Here is a 17,438-nt window from a genome sequence, read left to right on the forward strand (position 1 = left end):
ATGTTCATTCTGTTAACTCAGGCACTTGCCCGTTGAACCATCTTGATGGCCTGTGGCACAGTTTTTAATATATCATTATAATTAATTGCTGTCATCCTGTGATATAAAAGAATACTGAAACAGGGTAGTTAGACATTCTAAAACCACACAGCCTTGAAATTGCACGATACAGACAAAAAAACACTTGATAAACACAAATGTTATGCTTTTATTTATTTTATTTAGTTTCCTGCTCCAACATAAATATTTTTTTGAAGTCTGCCATTATTTAAATGTAAACCAAGCACTGGTATTGCAAATCTTTAATCCCAGCACTCCGGAGGCAGAAGCAAGTGAATTTCTGAGTTGCTCTTGAGTGCTGGAAATAACAGCATCAGCCACCACACAAGGCCTAAAATTTGTTAGGTAAGCACATTTGTCTGTCAAACAATAACATTTTGTTTTGTTTTTTTCAAGAGAGGGTTTCCCAGTGTAACCCTAGCTGCCCTGGAACTTGCTTTGTAGACCAGTTTGCCCTCGAACTCAGAGGTCTGCCTGTCTCTGACTCCTGGGTGCTAAGATTAAAGATGTGTGTCACTATTGCCCAGCTTCAAACAACAAGAACTTTTTTTTCAATAAGAACTTTTAAAACGTGAAAATACAATAAAAATTTAAAAGGCACTAAATTACTGTTCCTCCAAGTATCATAAATTTAGATTCCTAGTGTTTTCCCTCATGTGTTGGTTTAAGAGTGTCTCTCCTTGACAGGCCTTCAAGGTTCTCCACAGCAAGCAAGATGAACTTCTGGGTTCCTGTGACAGACTATGGATGGGGGAGGAAAACGTGTGAGAGGTGCTGGATGTTCATCCAGGAATCAGCAATCAAACTGGACACTCCCAGAACCTAAAAGCAAGAGCTCAGAGTTCTGGGGTTCTGGAAAATTAGCACCAATGGACTCAGGGAGGGGAAACACATGGCAAAAAACTTCAGGGAGTGTTGCAGCCACCAGGAGGAACTAAAAGATTTTATGTCATAGAATATGTATATTGAGTTGAGAAAGTAAAAGGGGATGAAGCCAGCCACCAAGAGCAGGATGCTATGAGTGGCCCGCATCTCAGGGGAGGTCCTGTGGGTGAGGCTGAGGCTGCAACTTCGAACATGTTGAACCCTATGATGATGTCTGTAAAGGAGACATACCATGTGCATGCTGGCTACCACCATAAGTGTCATCAGCAGGGCACCCAGAATGAATAATGGGATTGCACACAAGCCAGACATATTGGCCACATACTGGCAAGCCATGCCATTCCCCATTGAGGAATCACTACTGTTATCCCAAAAGAGTTTTATCTCAATGGGAGAGATGGTGCTGCTGGCCAGAATAAGAGTCCAGCAGAGGAGGCAGGAGCAGCCAATATGCCTAGACACCCAGCGTCTGAGCCCTGTCCACAACTTGTGCTTGGGACTGACTGTGACAGCTTGAAAACAGCTCAGCAAGCTGGTGGTGCAAAGTGAAAGGTCTCGAGACATCCTATGGAAATAAAAGAAGACTTGGCACCCAGAACCTTCCAGGGCATGCACCAGGCCCAAGTCTTCCATCACTTCCTGTGCTCCCTTGGAGAGAATAACAAAGGAATTGGCCACAGCCAAGTTGGAGAGAATGAGGTTTGTAGGCTTCATTCTGTTTCCTGTGAGAAGGATAAAGCTATGCATGAAGAACAAGTAAGTGTTTGTCAGAAGGCCTGTGCCCATCTGCAACAGAAACACAACCTTCAGGACCATCTTATCAACAGTCATTTGTACCATGTTTATGGAGGCTTGTGGTCAAGGAGACCCAGGTTGTGTCCTAGAAGAGAAAAACATTAATATCGCGGTGCTGAGGTTAAAGCTGCCCAGTGAATCCGGGAGTTTTATTAACTTATTTTTATGTGTACAGGAGAATGTGGTGGAATCACATTTGTGTGTGTACACATATATTCAGGGTGCCCAACAAGCTGGGGAGGCCAGACGGCAGCATTAGGTGCCTTCCTCTATGTTTTCCACCTTTTTTTTTTTTTTTTTTTTTTTAAGACAAGGCCTCTCCTTGAACCTGGAGCTCACTGACTGACAGAACTAGCTGGCCAGCAACCTCCAAGTACCCTTCTGTCTTTGCCTCCCCAGTAATTAGGTGCTTGCTGTCTCATCTGACTTTTTGTGGGGGTATTGGAGACTCTAATTTGAGTCCTCATGCTTGCAGTGCAAACTCTTTGTCAACTTAGCCATCCTCCCGGCTCACAAGTCTTCCTTTCTTAAAAGATTAAACCGAAGGGCTGAAGATGTTGGGAGAGTACTTGCCTGGTTTCTGCAAAAGTCCTGGACTCTATCACCAGCACCACATAAACTGCCAAGGCGGTACATGACAACAAGCCCAGCATTCAAGAGATGGACACAGAAGGACCGAGAGTCAAAGTCATCCGTGAGGACATGGCAAATTCTAGGCCAGTCTGGGCTGCCTGAAATCTGTCTCAATTAATAAATAAAAATAAAATGAGTAGGTGGAGAGATGGCTCAATAATTAAGAGCACTGGGTGTTCTTCCAGAGGACACACAGATCCACCTCTAACACCCCTGATGGAGGCTCACAGCTGCCTGTAACTCTGGCTCCAGGAGATCCTATGCTTCTGGCCTCCAGGCACCTGAACTTTTGTGCACGTATCCCCACACATACATATAACTATTTTTTTAAATTAACCCAAAAGTTTCTGAGTTTTCAGGCACTTAAACTCCAACTTTGTAAGACTGAGGGTAGGGTTCAGTGGTAGAGAGCTTACCTGACTTTCAGGACCTCTTATCCCCACGACCACAAACAAAATTCTAATTTTGTTTGATGTTTTTATTGCCATCATAATTATTACATGAGTATTAAAATACATAATCCTTGCTTTCAACCTGGTACAATAAAAGTTGCATCTGCCTAGGCCTGACAGTACCCACCTGTAATCCTAACATTCAGGAAGCAACAGCAAGAGGATTATCACTGGGCCGGGGGCAGCTTGGACTAAACAATGAGTTCCAACTTAGTCTAGGCTATATGAGAATTTGCTTTCCTTAAAAAAAAAAAAAAAAAATTAAGATTTGAATCAGACAATAACTGAATTTTATTACCATACTATACAAATTGACTATTTTTAATAACAATGTTATTTTAACATTTTTTCAATAGCATAAAACAAAAGTCCCATGTATTTTTCATTATTTTGTGATGCTGAGATAAAACAAAGTCTCAAGCATGACTGGCATTGTACTACAGAGCTAACTCCAGATTCCCCACAGTTTTACCTCCAAATGCATATGATGGCTGTGCAGAGACACAGCCTATGTTCTGTTTGAAGACTTTCACGAGCAGATAATGATGACTTTGATGAAAACAAGGAAGTTCCCAGTGTTATGAGAGCCTAAAAAGGAGGTTAAGCTGGGTGTGATGGCTCATTGCTTTGATCCCAGCACTCAGGGAGGAAGAAGCATGAGGGATAGCTGTGAGTTCAAGGCCAGCCTGGTCTACAAAGTGAGTCCAGACAGCCAAGGCTATACAGAGAAACCCTGTCTCAAAAAACAAAAACAAACAAAAACTAAAAGGGGGAGTTATTTCTCTCAGAATATTGCAAGACCTCCCAGAACTACAGGCCTTCCTACAGGACCACATTCACAACAGATCAGGGTGTGTGACCCATTTCTACAAACTGTGAACCCCAGATCTTGTTCCATTCTCAGAATGGAAGAAGCATCCTATACACACTGAGAACACAGAGCAGAAGCTCCCATGGTACCTTGTGAAAGAAAATGCTGAGCTCCTCCCTTCCAACTCCCACTCAAGTTTCTTCAGTTCCATGGGGTAGCAATGGGACCTTCACACATGCAAATAGAAACAGAGTTCTGAAAAATGTGTAAATACCCAAAGTAAAGACCAAGGAGGACACTCAGCACAGACACTGCTTTCTGACACGATGTTGGTTCAAAAAGTCAACAAGAGCCTGTTGCAATACTTACTTCCAAGCCTAACAACCTAACTTTGCCCCCCCAAAACCCACATGGTGGAAAGAACCGACTTCCACAAGTTGTCCTCTGACCTCCATGTGCACAGCATGTCGGATCCACATACACACATCCATACACAAACATATACACTAAATAAGTAAAAAACTATTTTTTCAAATTTTTTGAGGCAGTGTCTCACTATGAAACCTTGGCTGGTCTGGAACTTGCTAATATAGAAGCTAGCTTCTAACACACAGAGATCCAGATGTCTGCCTCTGCCCCTTGAGGGCTGGAATTAGAGTTATGTGCCACTGCAGTTGACGAGTAAACAGTAATTTTATTTTGGGGAGGAGGGTTGAGAGGGAGGAAGGAAAGGGAGGCAAGAGAAAGAGAGGGGTGAAGGGAGAGGGAGAAAGAGAATGACTCTGTTATAAGTTAGGAGCTATACAGTATGTTTCCTGAATACTGAAAAACAGAAACATCCCTGTTGAAAGCAAGCTGGGGCAGAAGGCTGCTCTTTCCTCACTAAGATGACAGACAGGAGACTCGGGAAAGGATTTGCTTTCAGAATGACAGCCCTTCACTTACACTCTGTCGGGATCAGGCACATACATGCAGATTATTCCAAGACAACCCACTCCTCAAGTTTCAACCCTACCATCTTCTTCCCATCCTCACATATCTCTCAGCCTACTCCCCTCTCAGCAACCTACTGGTACCAGCTGCAGGGGGAGCTGGCTACAGTCTTAGGCTAAGGGAACAAAGCCTGGTTCTGAGGAGTATTCAGAAGCTTGAGCTTATGAATCTTCACCTGAGCCCTTGTCTGTGGACTTGAACCCCAGGAACCCTCAGAGGCTCACTTCCGCAGCTGTGGCCACAGGCAGCAGAGCCAAATCAGAGTGTATGGCAGCTATTGATATGGGAACTGGGCTCCAGAGTAAAACCCCCAGGGGGCTGCCATGTGTCACCTACAAAGATATTGCCTGTAAGGGGAGGCTAGGGCATTTCCAGAAGAGAAAGCACTCAGGTTCCAGGTGCAAGGACCCAGTAATAGCTGTAGTTGGGAGTGATTAATTAAGAGACCTCATGAACAGCTAGAAAAAAAATACTTCTGGTCTCCCCGGAGCTACATGCCAGAGTGAGGGTGGGAATGCGCTAGGTGGGTTAGGAGTGCTCCGTAATAAGGTCCCCAAAGTGGGCTTACCGTCTTCTACCAGGGAGCTGTCAATATGTTCACAGTCACCCATAGGTTGTCTCAGAGGGAAAGTATCATAAGCTGCCAGAAGAAACAGGTGGTGTCTTAAGGCTGCAACCTGCTTTTCCACCCACACACCTTCCTGCAGGGTCTCTCCCCAGAACACCACTGGGACAGAGCCTAGACTACCTCCACCTACTCTCACTCTCCCCTGAGGCTCCTTCTCAGTTGTACATTTGCATTTAAGATTGATACATTTCAAAGCCCAGGCAGAGACAGCCCCTGCTCCCCTTATTAGGGACCCACACGGAGACTGAGCTGTCCATGGGCTACATCTGAGCAGGGGGGTCTAGGTCCTCTCTATGCATGGTCCTTGGTTGATTCATCACAGTCTCTGCAGGCCCACTGGACCAAATTTTTTTGACTCTATTGGTCTCCTTGTGGAGTTCCTATCCCCTCAAGGATAGGAACTTCCACTTCTTCCATAACACTCCCTGTGCTCCAGCCAAAGTCTGGCTGTGAAGCTCAGCATCTGCTTTGATACCCTGCTGGGTAGAGTCTTTCAGAGGCCCCCTGTGGTAGGCTCCTGTCCTGTTCTGTGTCTTCTCTAGGTTGTCTGCTCTTTGATCACCTCTCCCTGGCTGGGTGGCCACAGAGAAACAAGATACAGACAGTCCTGATGAGACCTGATAGGCTAGTGTCAGATAGTAGGGGAAGAGGACCTTCCCTATCAGTGGACTTGGGGAGGGGCATAGGGGGAGAAGAGGAGAGGGTGGAACTGGGAGGAGATGAGGTAGGGGGCTACAGCCAGGATAAATTGTAATTAATAATAATAATGATAATGATGAAAGATTGATACATTTCTCCCAATTTAAGCATCTAATCTGAAAGTGTCTACTCAGAGGAGCTGGGGACCCTGTGAGGTAGTAATCTCCACTCTGGAAATCTCTGCACCCCCCCCCAAAAAAAAACCAAACTATATAAGCCTGCCTCCCACTCAGTTCTCTGCTACTTCTACACCAAACACAGGCAGCTGTCCTCTTGTGTCTTCCCCAATAAATCTCTTTCCCAATAAATCTTTATGCGGTTTGCTGTGTGATGTGATTTTTTTTTTTTTAATTCCTTGGCTCCTGACTTCCAGGATACCTTTTCTTATAACTGTAACACTTGTAATGGGAAAATCTTCTCCCTCCCCCTACCCCAGCAGAGCTGTAAGACTTATGGTGGGGAAACCTTCCCCCTCAGAGCTGCAACACTTATATGTGGAAGACCTCAACACAGTTATATCACCACCGAAAATTTATTTTTATTTTATGATGGCATCATGGAGTGCTTTCATGTTGTGATGATTAACATTGCACTTAAAGTTTAGACTTGAGAGACCAAAATGCAAACATTGCCTCTAATATGTAAGCCCCTAACTTGTATTGGCTATGCCCTAGCAGGCCACTTCCCTTTTTCCCCCAAGACATTGAAGACTATTTTTGTAGTGTCCCACACTCCAGTTCCTGGACCTGTGCCATTTCCCCGGAACCGCCTTGGAAAGGAGACCAGCACGGATCAGGGAGCAACAGGTGAGAGGCTCTTCCCCCTCATCTACTGGCCTGCCACAGCCTACCAGCAAGAGTGGTGAGGGCCCTCTGTGCTCCACTTTTCCTGCAAGCCACACACCCCAGTTCTCAGGCCTGTGCCGTGTCCCAGGACCCAGCCTGATCTGAGGACCTGGAGACAAGCATGGATCAGAGACCAGCAGGAAAACCAAAGGACTGCAGCCATCTGAGACCATGATCTCTACCTACAACCCCAGAGACCTGTTACCATCAGAGAACAACAGGCCTGCTAATAACAGAGTCAACCAAATGCCTAGAGGTCAGCACAAGAATACAAGCAATAAAACACAGAGCCATATGATACCACCAAAATCCAGCTATCTGACCATAGCAAGTCCTAAGGGTACTATCACACTGGAAGCACAAGAAAAGGATCTTAAATCTGAAGTTATGAAAATAAGAGAGGCCTTAAAAGTAAAAATGAGGGCTGGAGTTATGGCTCAGAGATTAAGAGCACTGGCTCTTCTTCCAAAGATCCCGAGTTCAATTCCAAGAAACCACATGGTGGTCCATAACCATCTATAGTGAGATCTGGTGCCTTCTTCTGGTTCACAGGCACACACGGAGGCAGAATGCTGTATAAATAATAAATAAATAAATCTTTTTCTAAAAAGTGAAAATAAATCCCTTAAGGAAGTGTAGGAAAATACAACCAACGAGGTGAAGGAATTAAATAAAGCCCTCAAAGAAATACAAGAAAATACAACCAAATGTAAGAAAGAAATTAATAAAACTGTCCAGGACCTAAAAATGGAAATGGAAACAATAAAGAAAACACACTCAGAGGCAATCCTGGAGATGGAAAACCTAGGGAAGAGAGCAGAAACTACAGACACAAGCATCAATAACAGAATACAAGAGATGGTAGAGAGAATCTCAGGTGGAGAAGATATAGCTAAAGAAATCAATACATCAGTCAAAGAAAATGTTAAATCTAAAAAATTCCTGACACAAAACACCCAAGAAATCTGGGCTAATATGAAAAGACCAAGCATAAGAATAATAAGAATAGAAGAAGACTCTAGACTCCAAGGCCCAGATCTTTTTTTCAACAAAATCATAGAAGAAAACTTCCCCAACCTAAAGTAAAAAAAAAAAAAAAAAAAAAAAAAAAAAAAAAAAAAAAAAAAAAAAAGTCTATAAACATACACAAAGCCTACAGAACACCAAATAGATTGGACCAGAAAAAAAATCCTCCCTTCACATAATAATCAAAACACTAAATGTACAGAATATTAAAAGCTGCAAGGGTAAAAGGCCAACTAACATATAAAGGCAAACCTATCAGAATTACACCTGACTTCTCAACAGAGAAAGCCAGATCCTGGACAGATGTCATGCAGACACTAAGAGAGCACAGATGTCAACTCAGACTACTATATCCAGCAAACCTTTCAACTGCCATAGATAGAGAAAACAAGATATTTCATGACAAAATCAGGTTTAAATAGTACCTGGCCACACACCCAGCCCTACAGAAGGTAGTAGAAGGAAAACTCCAAATTAAGGAGGCTCACTACACTCAGAAAAACACGAAAACAAATAACCCTACAGCCTCAAAACCAAAAGAAAAGAAGCATGCACACACACTCTATGACCACCAATATCAAAATAACAGGAATTAACAACCACTGGTCATCAATATCTCTCAACATCAATAGTCTCAACACCCCAATAAAAAAACACAGGCTAACAGAATGGATGCATAAACAGGACCCATCATTCTGTCGCATACAAGAACACACCTCAGTAATAATGACAGGCATTATTACATCAGAATAAAAAGCTGGAAAAAAGTTTTCCAAGCGAACAAACATAAGAAGCAAGCTGGAATAGCTATTCCAATATCTAATAAAATAGACTTTCAACCAAAATTAATCAAAAGAGATGGGGATGGGCACTTCATACTCATCAAAGGGAAAATTGACCACAATGACATCTCAAATGAAAGAGCCCCCCCCCCCATTTGTAAAAGAAATATTACTAAAGCTAAAATCACACATCAAACCCCACACATTTATAGTAGGAGACTTCAACACACCTCTCTCATTGAGGTCATTGAAATGGAAACTCAACAGAGAAAAAAACAAAACTAACAAACATTATTAGTCAATTGGACCTAGCAGATATCTACAGAACATTCCATCCAAACACAAAAGAATATTACATCTTCTCAGCACCTCATGGAACCTTCTCCAAAATTGGCCACGTCCTTGGACACGAAGAAAGCCCCAATAAATTAAAAAAATACATTAAATAACACCTTGTATTCTATCAGACCACCATGGATTAATGCTAGATTCAACAACAAAAACAATATAATTCCTACATGAAATAGAATGTTCATAAAAACTGAACAAGTCTCTACTTAATTACCACTGTGTCAGAGAGAAAATAAATTAAAGACTTTTTAGAGTTCAATGAAAATGAATAAACAACATACCCAAACTTATGGGACACAATGAAAGCAAATGCTAAGAGGAACGTTCATAGCGCTAAGTGTCTTCATAAAGAAAGTGGAGAGAGCTCATACTAATAACTTAGCAGCTCCCCTGAAAGCTCTGAAAAAAAAAAAAAAGAAAAGAAAGAAACTAACACACCCAAAAGGAGTCAACAGCAGGAAATAATCAAACTCAGGGCTGAAGTCAATAACCTAGAAACAAAGAGAACAATACAGAACAATACAAAATCAAGAGCTGTTTTTTTTTTTTAATCAACAAGATAGACAAACCCTTAACAAAACTAACTAAAAGACAAAGGGAATTTATCAAAATTAATAAAATCAGAAATGAAAGGGGGAATACAACAACAGACACCAAGAAAATCCAAAAACCTGTACACCACAAAATTGTAAAATCCAAATTAAATGGATGATTTTTTGATAGATACCACTTACCAAGATCAAGTTAATAATCTAAATAAACCTATAACCCCTAAGGAAATAGAAACAGTCATCAAAAAGCCTGCCAATGAAAAAGAGCCCTGGGCCAGATGGTTTCAGCACAGAATTCTAAAAGACTTTCAAAGAAGAACTAATACCAATATTCCTCAAACTATTCCACAAAATAGAAACAGAAGAAACATTGCCAAGTTCATTCTGTGTGGCTACAGTCACCTGATACGTAAACCACATTAAGACCCAAAAAAGAAAGAGAGAATTTCAGACCAGTCTCCCTTATGAACACTGATGTAAAAATACTCAATAAAATACTTGCAAACTGAATCCAGGAACACATCAAAAGCCCTTTGACAAAATCCAACACCCCTTCATGTTTAAAGTCTTGGAGAAATCAGGGATACAAGGCACATACCAAAACACAATAGAAGCAATATACAGCAAGTCAATAGCCAACATCAAGTTAAATGGGGAGAAATTTAAAGTGATCTCACTAAAATCAGGGACAAGACAAGGCTGCCTATTCTCACCATATCTCTTCAAATTAGTACTTAAAGTTCTAGCTAGAGCAATAAGACAAGTAAAGGAGATCAAAGGAATACAAATTAAAAAGAAGTCAAAGTATCATTATTCACAGATGACACGATAGTACACATAAGTACCCCCCAAGATTCTACTACAGAAATCCTACAGCTAATAAAAAACTTTGGCATAGGGTCTGGATATAAAATTGACTCAAAAAAGTCAGTAGCCCTCCTTTATTCAACAAAAGGGTTGAGAAAGATATTAGGGAGATATTCACCATAACGGCAAATAATATAAAATATCTTGGTATAATGCTAACCTGTATGAAATTGAAGAAGATTTTAGAAAATGGAAATATCTCCCATGCTCGAGGATCAATAAGATTAACAGTGCCATTAAAAATGGCCATCCTGCCAAAAGCTATCTACAGATCATTGCAATTCCCATCAAAAATCCAACACAATTCTTTTTTTTCTTTTTTTTTTTCTTTTTTTCTTTTCTTTTTTCTTTTTTTTTTTTGTTTTTGTTTTTGTTTTTGTTGTTGTCGTTTGAGACAGGGTTTCTCTGTGTAGCTTTGGCTCTCCTAGATTCACTTTGTAGACCAGGCTGGCCTCTAACTCACAGAGATCCACCTGCCTCTGCCTCCCTGAGTGCTGGGATTATAGGCGTGAGCCACCGCTCCTGGCTATCCAACACAATTCTTTACAAACCTAGAAAGAGCAATCATTAACTTCATATGGAAAAAGAAAAGACCCAAGATAACTAAAACATTTCTCAATAAAAGAACTGGCAGTATCAACATCCCTGATTTCAAGCTATACTACAGAGCAATAGTAATTTAAAAAAAAAAAACTGCATGGTATTGGCATAGAAACAGACAGGCTGATCAATGGAACCAAAATGAAGATCCAGAAATAAACTCGCACTCCTACAGGCACTTTATTTTTTTACAAAGAAGCCAAAACTATACAGTGGAAAAAAGAAAACATATTCACAATGGTGCTGATCTAACTGGATGTCTGCATGTAGAAAAATGCAAATAGACCTGTGTTTATCACCCTGCACAAAACTCAAGTCCAAATGGATCAAGACCTTGACATAAAACCAGAGACAAGTCTGGAACTCACTAGCGTAGGAGACAACTTCCTGAACAGAACACCAGCAGCACAGGCTCTGAGAGCAACAATTAATAAATGGGATCTCATGAAACTGAAAAGCTTTTGTAAATCAAAGGAGACTGTCAATAGAAAAAAATGGCAGCCTACAGATTAGGAAAAGATCTTCACCAGCCCTATATCAGACAAAGAGCTAATATACGTAATACACATAGAACTTAAAAATTAAACATCAACAAATCAAAAAACCCAATTTAAAAATGAGGTACAGAGCTAAACTGAGAATTCACAACAGAGGAATCTTGAATGGCTGAGAAGCACTTAAAGAAATGTTCAATGTTCTTAACTATGAGAAAAATGCAAGTCAAAATGACTCTAAGATTTCATCTTACACCAATCAGAATGGCTAAGATCAAAAAATCAAGTAACAACACATGCTGGCAAGGATGAGGAGAAAGGAGAACACTCCTCCATTGCTGGTTGGAGTGCAGACTTGTACAGCCTCTCTGGAAATCAGTCTGGCACTGTCTCCGAAAATCAGGAATAGTTCTACCTCAACAACAAGCTATACCACTCCTAGGCATATATCCAAAAAATATTCCACCATACAGCAAGGACATTTGCTCAACTGTGTTTAGAGCTGCTTTATTCATAATAGCCAGCAACTGGAAACAACCTAGATGTCCCTCAACCAAAGAATGGATACAGAAAATGTGGTACATTTACAGATTGGAATACTACTCAGCTATTAAAAACAAAGACATCGTGAAATCTGCAGACAAATGGATGGAACTAGAAAAGATCATCCTGAGTGAGGGAACCGAGATCCAAAAAGACACACATGGTATTACTCACTTATAAGCGGATATTAGACCTGTAGTATATAATAACCATACTACATCCACAGACTCAAGCTAAGTAACAAGGAGGGTCCAAGGAAAGGTGCCAAAATGTCACTCAGAAGGAGAACTAAAATAGATAGCAGAAGTGGATGAATAGAGGGAACTGGGCAGGAGATGGATGGGGAGGGAAACAAGGATGGGGACCAGATGTGGGAATGATGAGGGGGGGAGGTGAGAAAGTTGATTACAAGAAGGAAAACTGAAGGGTGGAATCTCTTTGTTAAGCTAGAGATCTGCAAAAGGATAGGCTCCTTGGGAAGATATGGGTGTAACTCTACCTGAGGCTCCTAACAGGGGGAGACATGAAAACTCAAGTGGCCACCTCCTAGCCAAGCAGGTCTAGTGGAAGAAGTGGAACAACCCACCGAAAAAACCTTTGATCCCAAAATTACCCTGCCTACAAAAAGTGCAAGAATTAAGAGGGGAAAAAAGATTGAAGGAATGTCCAACCAATAGTTGATCCAACCTGAGACCCACCCCACAGTAGAGAGCCAGCCCCTGCCACTATTAATGATGCTCTGCTATGCTTACAGACAGGAGTCTAACTTAGTTGTTGTCTGAAGACTCCAGCCAGCATCAGATCAAGACAGATGCTGGAACTTGCATCCAAACATGTGGTAGAGCTCTGAGGATCCTGTGGAAATGTTGGGGGCAAGATGGAAGGGCCTGGGTCAAGGGGACAGAAACCTCACAAGAAGACCAACAGAGACAACTAACCCAGACCCATAGGAGCTTACAAGGAGCATGCATGGTCTGGAACTAGACCCCCTGCACATATGTGGCTGATGGGTGGCTTGGTCTTCATGTTGCCTGGCAATTGGAGGGGTAGGGGCTGTTTCCAACATAGACTATATTGCCTGCTTTAAAGTCCCAAAAGGCTGCCTTGCCTGTCCTCGGGGGGGTGAGGATATGCTAAATCTTATTGTAACTTGGTTGCTTGGGAGAGTTGATATGGGGAGAAGGGGGCTTCCCTTTTCTGGGAGGAAAGGGAGTGGGGAAGAGGGAAAGAGAAACTGGGAGGAAAAAATTATATATATATATATATATATATATATATATATATATATATATATATCGGTATATACTATATATACCCTTGGGATATAAAGTAAATAAACTAAAAATTTTTAAAAGACTTCTTAAATTGACTGAACTTATAAAATTTGCTGTCCTATCAAGATAATAGGTCCTAACATGATCTTCTATTTCTGCTTTTGTAATCAACTTGCTTGCTTTGCTCAATGACTAGGACAACTTCAAGACATATATGACCAAATTCGACCCTGCCTACACATTGACAGAATATCTGTAATCTTGAGGGTTTTGACTTTATAAACATTGGACTGATATGACTTGTTTGCTGCATCTTAAGAGCACTCGTGGCTGCAGTCCTGAGGCCATGAGTATCTGGCACTGATAGTTAATAAAGCCTCTTATTACAATTTATTTATGGGGCATTGGAGAGATGGCTCAGTGTTTAAGAGCACTGGTTGCTCTTCTAGAGGAGCCAGGTTCAATTCCCAGCACCCATATGGCAAAACACAACTGTCAGTAACTCCTGTTCCAGGGGATCTGACATCCTCACACAGACATACATACAGTCAAAAGACCAATGCACATAAAATAAAAATAAATAAATAATTTAAACGTATTTACAGTCATGGTGAATCTCTGAGTGACCCTCAGACCCATAACAATCTAACCTCCCATCCATTTGTAATATAGAACCTCCTAAGATCATGTAAAGATGGGTGACTGACAGAACCAGCTGTAGGTAATTCGGGTCACAATGGAAAGGGTGGGGATTGAGAAATTACAGGTTAAGAGAATGAGACAGAAAATTTAGGATATATTCGAGAGGGCTATCAGTCAGTACTTTAAAAACCCTGAGTTTATTTTCCAATTCCTTTTTTAAATACAAAAAAGCAAACACAGTTCACATTGGTCCAAGGACAGGGTTCATGAAACAGTTAAGCTTGTTTTCAAAGACCACATTCCTATATGGCAGACATGGTCCAAGGTCTCACAGACAAGTTAAAGAAACTTGGAAAAACCTCCTGCTTATTTCTGTCTTGAGGTAAAGCATATTTTTCACTGAATAATCTATAACAAAACAAGCAGCTACCCACAGCTTGAGAAAGAACTTTTGCTTCCCACAGGTGACAGGAAAGAAGTGAAAATTCCAGATGGAAAGCCTGTCACTTCCAACTCCCACCTATTTCCTTCATTTTGGAGATATCAGTAGCTCTATTACTGGCTGGCAAAATGACCAAGCAGGTAAAGGCATTTGTTGGGAAGCCTGACGACTTGAGTTGAATTCCTGGTACCCATATGGTAAAAGGAGAAAGCAAACTTCCACAAGCTACCCTCTGATCTACATGAAAACACATACACACACACACACAGGCACAATCAGTCAACCAATCAATGAGCTAGCAAAATGGCTCATTTGGGTAAAAGCACTAGCTATCAAACCTAATGACCCAAATTCAATCCCCAAAAAAACCCACATGGTAGAAGGAGAGAACTGACTCTCAAAATTGTCCTCTGACCTCTACATCCATGATGTGATGCATTGACCCCCTTCCACAAAAATAAATGTAATAAGTATTAAAAGTAACTAAAAATACCAGATATGGAAGCATATACCTTTAATTGTAGCACTCTAGAGAAAGAAGCAAGTGAATCTCTATAAAATCAGTCTGGCTTACACTGTGAGTTCCAGGTCAGCCAAGGCTACATAGTTAACTTTTTGTTACAGCAGCTTTTCAGGTAAGAAAGTTACAAGCTACAATTCTCATGTTGGATCCATGAGAATTGGATTCAACAGATAGCAAGATATTCCTTCCTTGAAATTACAGCTAAAAGAAGTAAAAAAAAAAAAGGTTTTGTCTTTCTGTTTTAAATATGTAAGTTTGCTATGTTTTGTATGTCTTGGTTATAGATTATTGGTTATTGGGTGTGTTAAAAATCTATAATGTCTAACAAAAAGTTAATCAACTTAACTTAAGGTTGGAGCCATTCTGAATAACAAAAGGCACAAGCCCACTAAAAAACAAGTCTCCAAAGGTAATATAAATTGGGATAAGATTTTACATAATTTCTATCCTGTCTTAAAAACCAGGTTTATAAAAAAAAAAAAATAAGGTTTGAAACTCTATTTACATGAGATATTAGAGCTGTACCTGTACCTCCCTGTGTTTGTATACAAGAACTTTTCTTGCTGGCAGCCAAAGTTTATACCATCAAAATAGTACACTTGCTATTGATTTTGGAGATACAGAATTGTTTACACTGATAAAATTTGGTTCTAACTTCTAAAAACTATGGATATGCTCTATGACTTCACTCTTAAAAAGGTACTTTATTTTAACATTACAAAAAACAGGGTTTTTTTTTTAAGTTTAAATATTTAAGGCTATGAAACATTTTAAAGTTTATCAGGTATTTTAAAATAATGACCTTGGGCAGCTTAACAAAGAACTTGGAACAGTTCAACCCTTTAAGGGAGGTCAAAAGACCTTGGTATTTAGTTTATTAATTTTACCAAATGAAACCAAGCTGTTCTATTTGAGACAATTAAAACAACTGGAGTTTTTATAGTGTATCATGGCAGAATGTTAAAAACCCATGAAAACTTGATAAAAATAATGAGAAGGATTTTTGATAGAAGTTTTTATATTGTCTGAGAAGCAAGAGAGAAGGCAAGAGACTGAGATAATAAAGAAAAGAGAAGGAAAAAATAGGTTGTCTAAAATAAAAATGTCTGGTTAAACCAGAGAAATGCAGCTAGGCCTAACTTGAAGATATATAGAATGTTATGGAAGGTCAGAGTATGTATAGAAAGCCAGAGGGCATATGAACTGTATTTGCTTTGGTTTCTCATACCTGCAAACATGATTTGAAAAAGAACTGTAAAGTATGTTGAAATTTATCCATATTAGATTAATTCTGGTTTGTTTTTCTCATTAAAAGGCTGATGATTCTTCAAAGAAAAATGTTTGCTTATGCTCTTTAAAGGGGGAAAAAGGACTACAGCTCCATGTTAGCTCAGGTTATGAGCTGATGATCGGTTCAAATCATTGTTAATCATTATATGAAATATATGCCTGGATGCCAGTTCCTAAAATAAATAAATTAATGCTGTTTCTTTCTGGCATATAGGTTTGGTATGGCCAGAATAGTCCAAGCACAGTTTTAAAATTGCTCTATACTGTTCTGCTATATAGTTGGCTCTAAAACTTACTTGATTGCAATGTTAGAACTTGGTTACGGGAAACTGTAAATGTTCCACAGTGCTACACTGTGGGTAGCGGCAACACCACCAGCAACACCTAATGGCTATGTTTTTAAATTGCCTGCCACAGCCTATAACAACACATGGCTGGCCACCATGTTGGTTCAGGAATAAAGAGGATAGAGCCATGATTTTATCACCATCTTTGTTGAGGGCTGCCAGCTATGTTCAGTTCTCTGTTTAATGCTAAGTAAAACTTTTGTCCTTTATACTTTTGCTGTTCAGTCTTGATAAAATGGTATGATAAGATCAGCAAGATTTGCCAGCCTGTCTATGAACTATATGAGTGAAAGTTTTACTTTGATTTTAGTTCAGAAACATATTTAAAGTTATGCTAATGACTGCAGTTGATTACAAGATTGAACTTTACCTAGTCTCTTGTTTTTGTTTTCAAGGTTAAGCTTTGGATGGATAACTACAAAGTTTGCCTATAAAAGATCTACTTAAAAATAGATATGGTCCTAAAACACTTATCTAAGGAATATATCAGAATTAGAGAGTATAGCATTCTGTTTTACAGGATGCAGTTTAGAGCAGATAACTAAAGACAGACAAAGAATAACTCAGATATGCTGGCCCTCAAGCTTGCCAGAGATCTGATGAATATGGCATCTAATGTGTATAAGTTTTATTATGACAGAGAGTCCCAAAATCCTGGCAGTAGCTCCCCAAGATCTCCAAGAAGATTTAGGCACAACAACAGAAGACTTCAACTCTGGATTGTGGTATGCTAAGCACTGGGCAAAACTGCCCCACTTAGCCCACTGCTAGGGCCCAGCCTTAAACTGTGGACAAAGTTGTGGACACCTGGAGAGAAACTATTTCACGTTGCTGAAGGTAAGGTGAGGCCATGCTCTCAAGTTCTTCTTTTTCACAGAAACAGTCTCTCATCTTCTGGGCCTGAT

The 17,438-nt window shown here is 40.3% G+C and overlaps 1 protein-coding gene across 1 annotated transcript; it reads right to left on the reverse strand.

Annotated features, from left to right (window-relative positions):
- Nucleotides 1–882: 882 nt before the first annotated feature.
- On the reverse strand, nucleotides 883–1,785 carry LOC129676845 (vomeronasal type-1 receptor 1-like). The gene has a single exon (XM_055607378.1). It carries the CDS (start codon nucleotides 1,783–1,785, stop codon nucleotides 883–885), a length of 903 nt encoding a protein of 300 aa, XP_055463353.1.
- Between the last annotated feature and the right edge of the window lie 15,653 nt (nucleotides 1,786–17,438).

Source organism: Psammomys obesus, unplaced genomic scaffold, assembly GCF_907164565.1.
Source record: "Psammomys obesus unplaced genomic scaffold, mPsaObe1.curated_primary_1811, whole genome shotgun sequence".
Taxonomy (NCBI): Eukaryota; Metazoa; Chordata; class Mammalia; order Rodentia; family Muridae; genus Psammomys; species Psammomys obesus.

Excerpts from the sequence above, each read along its gene's own strand:
- LOC129676845 (XM_055607378.1), bottom strand. The coding sequence starts at position 1,785 with ATGGTACAAATGACTGTTGATAAGATGGTCCTGAAGGTTGTGTTTCTG.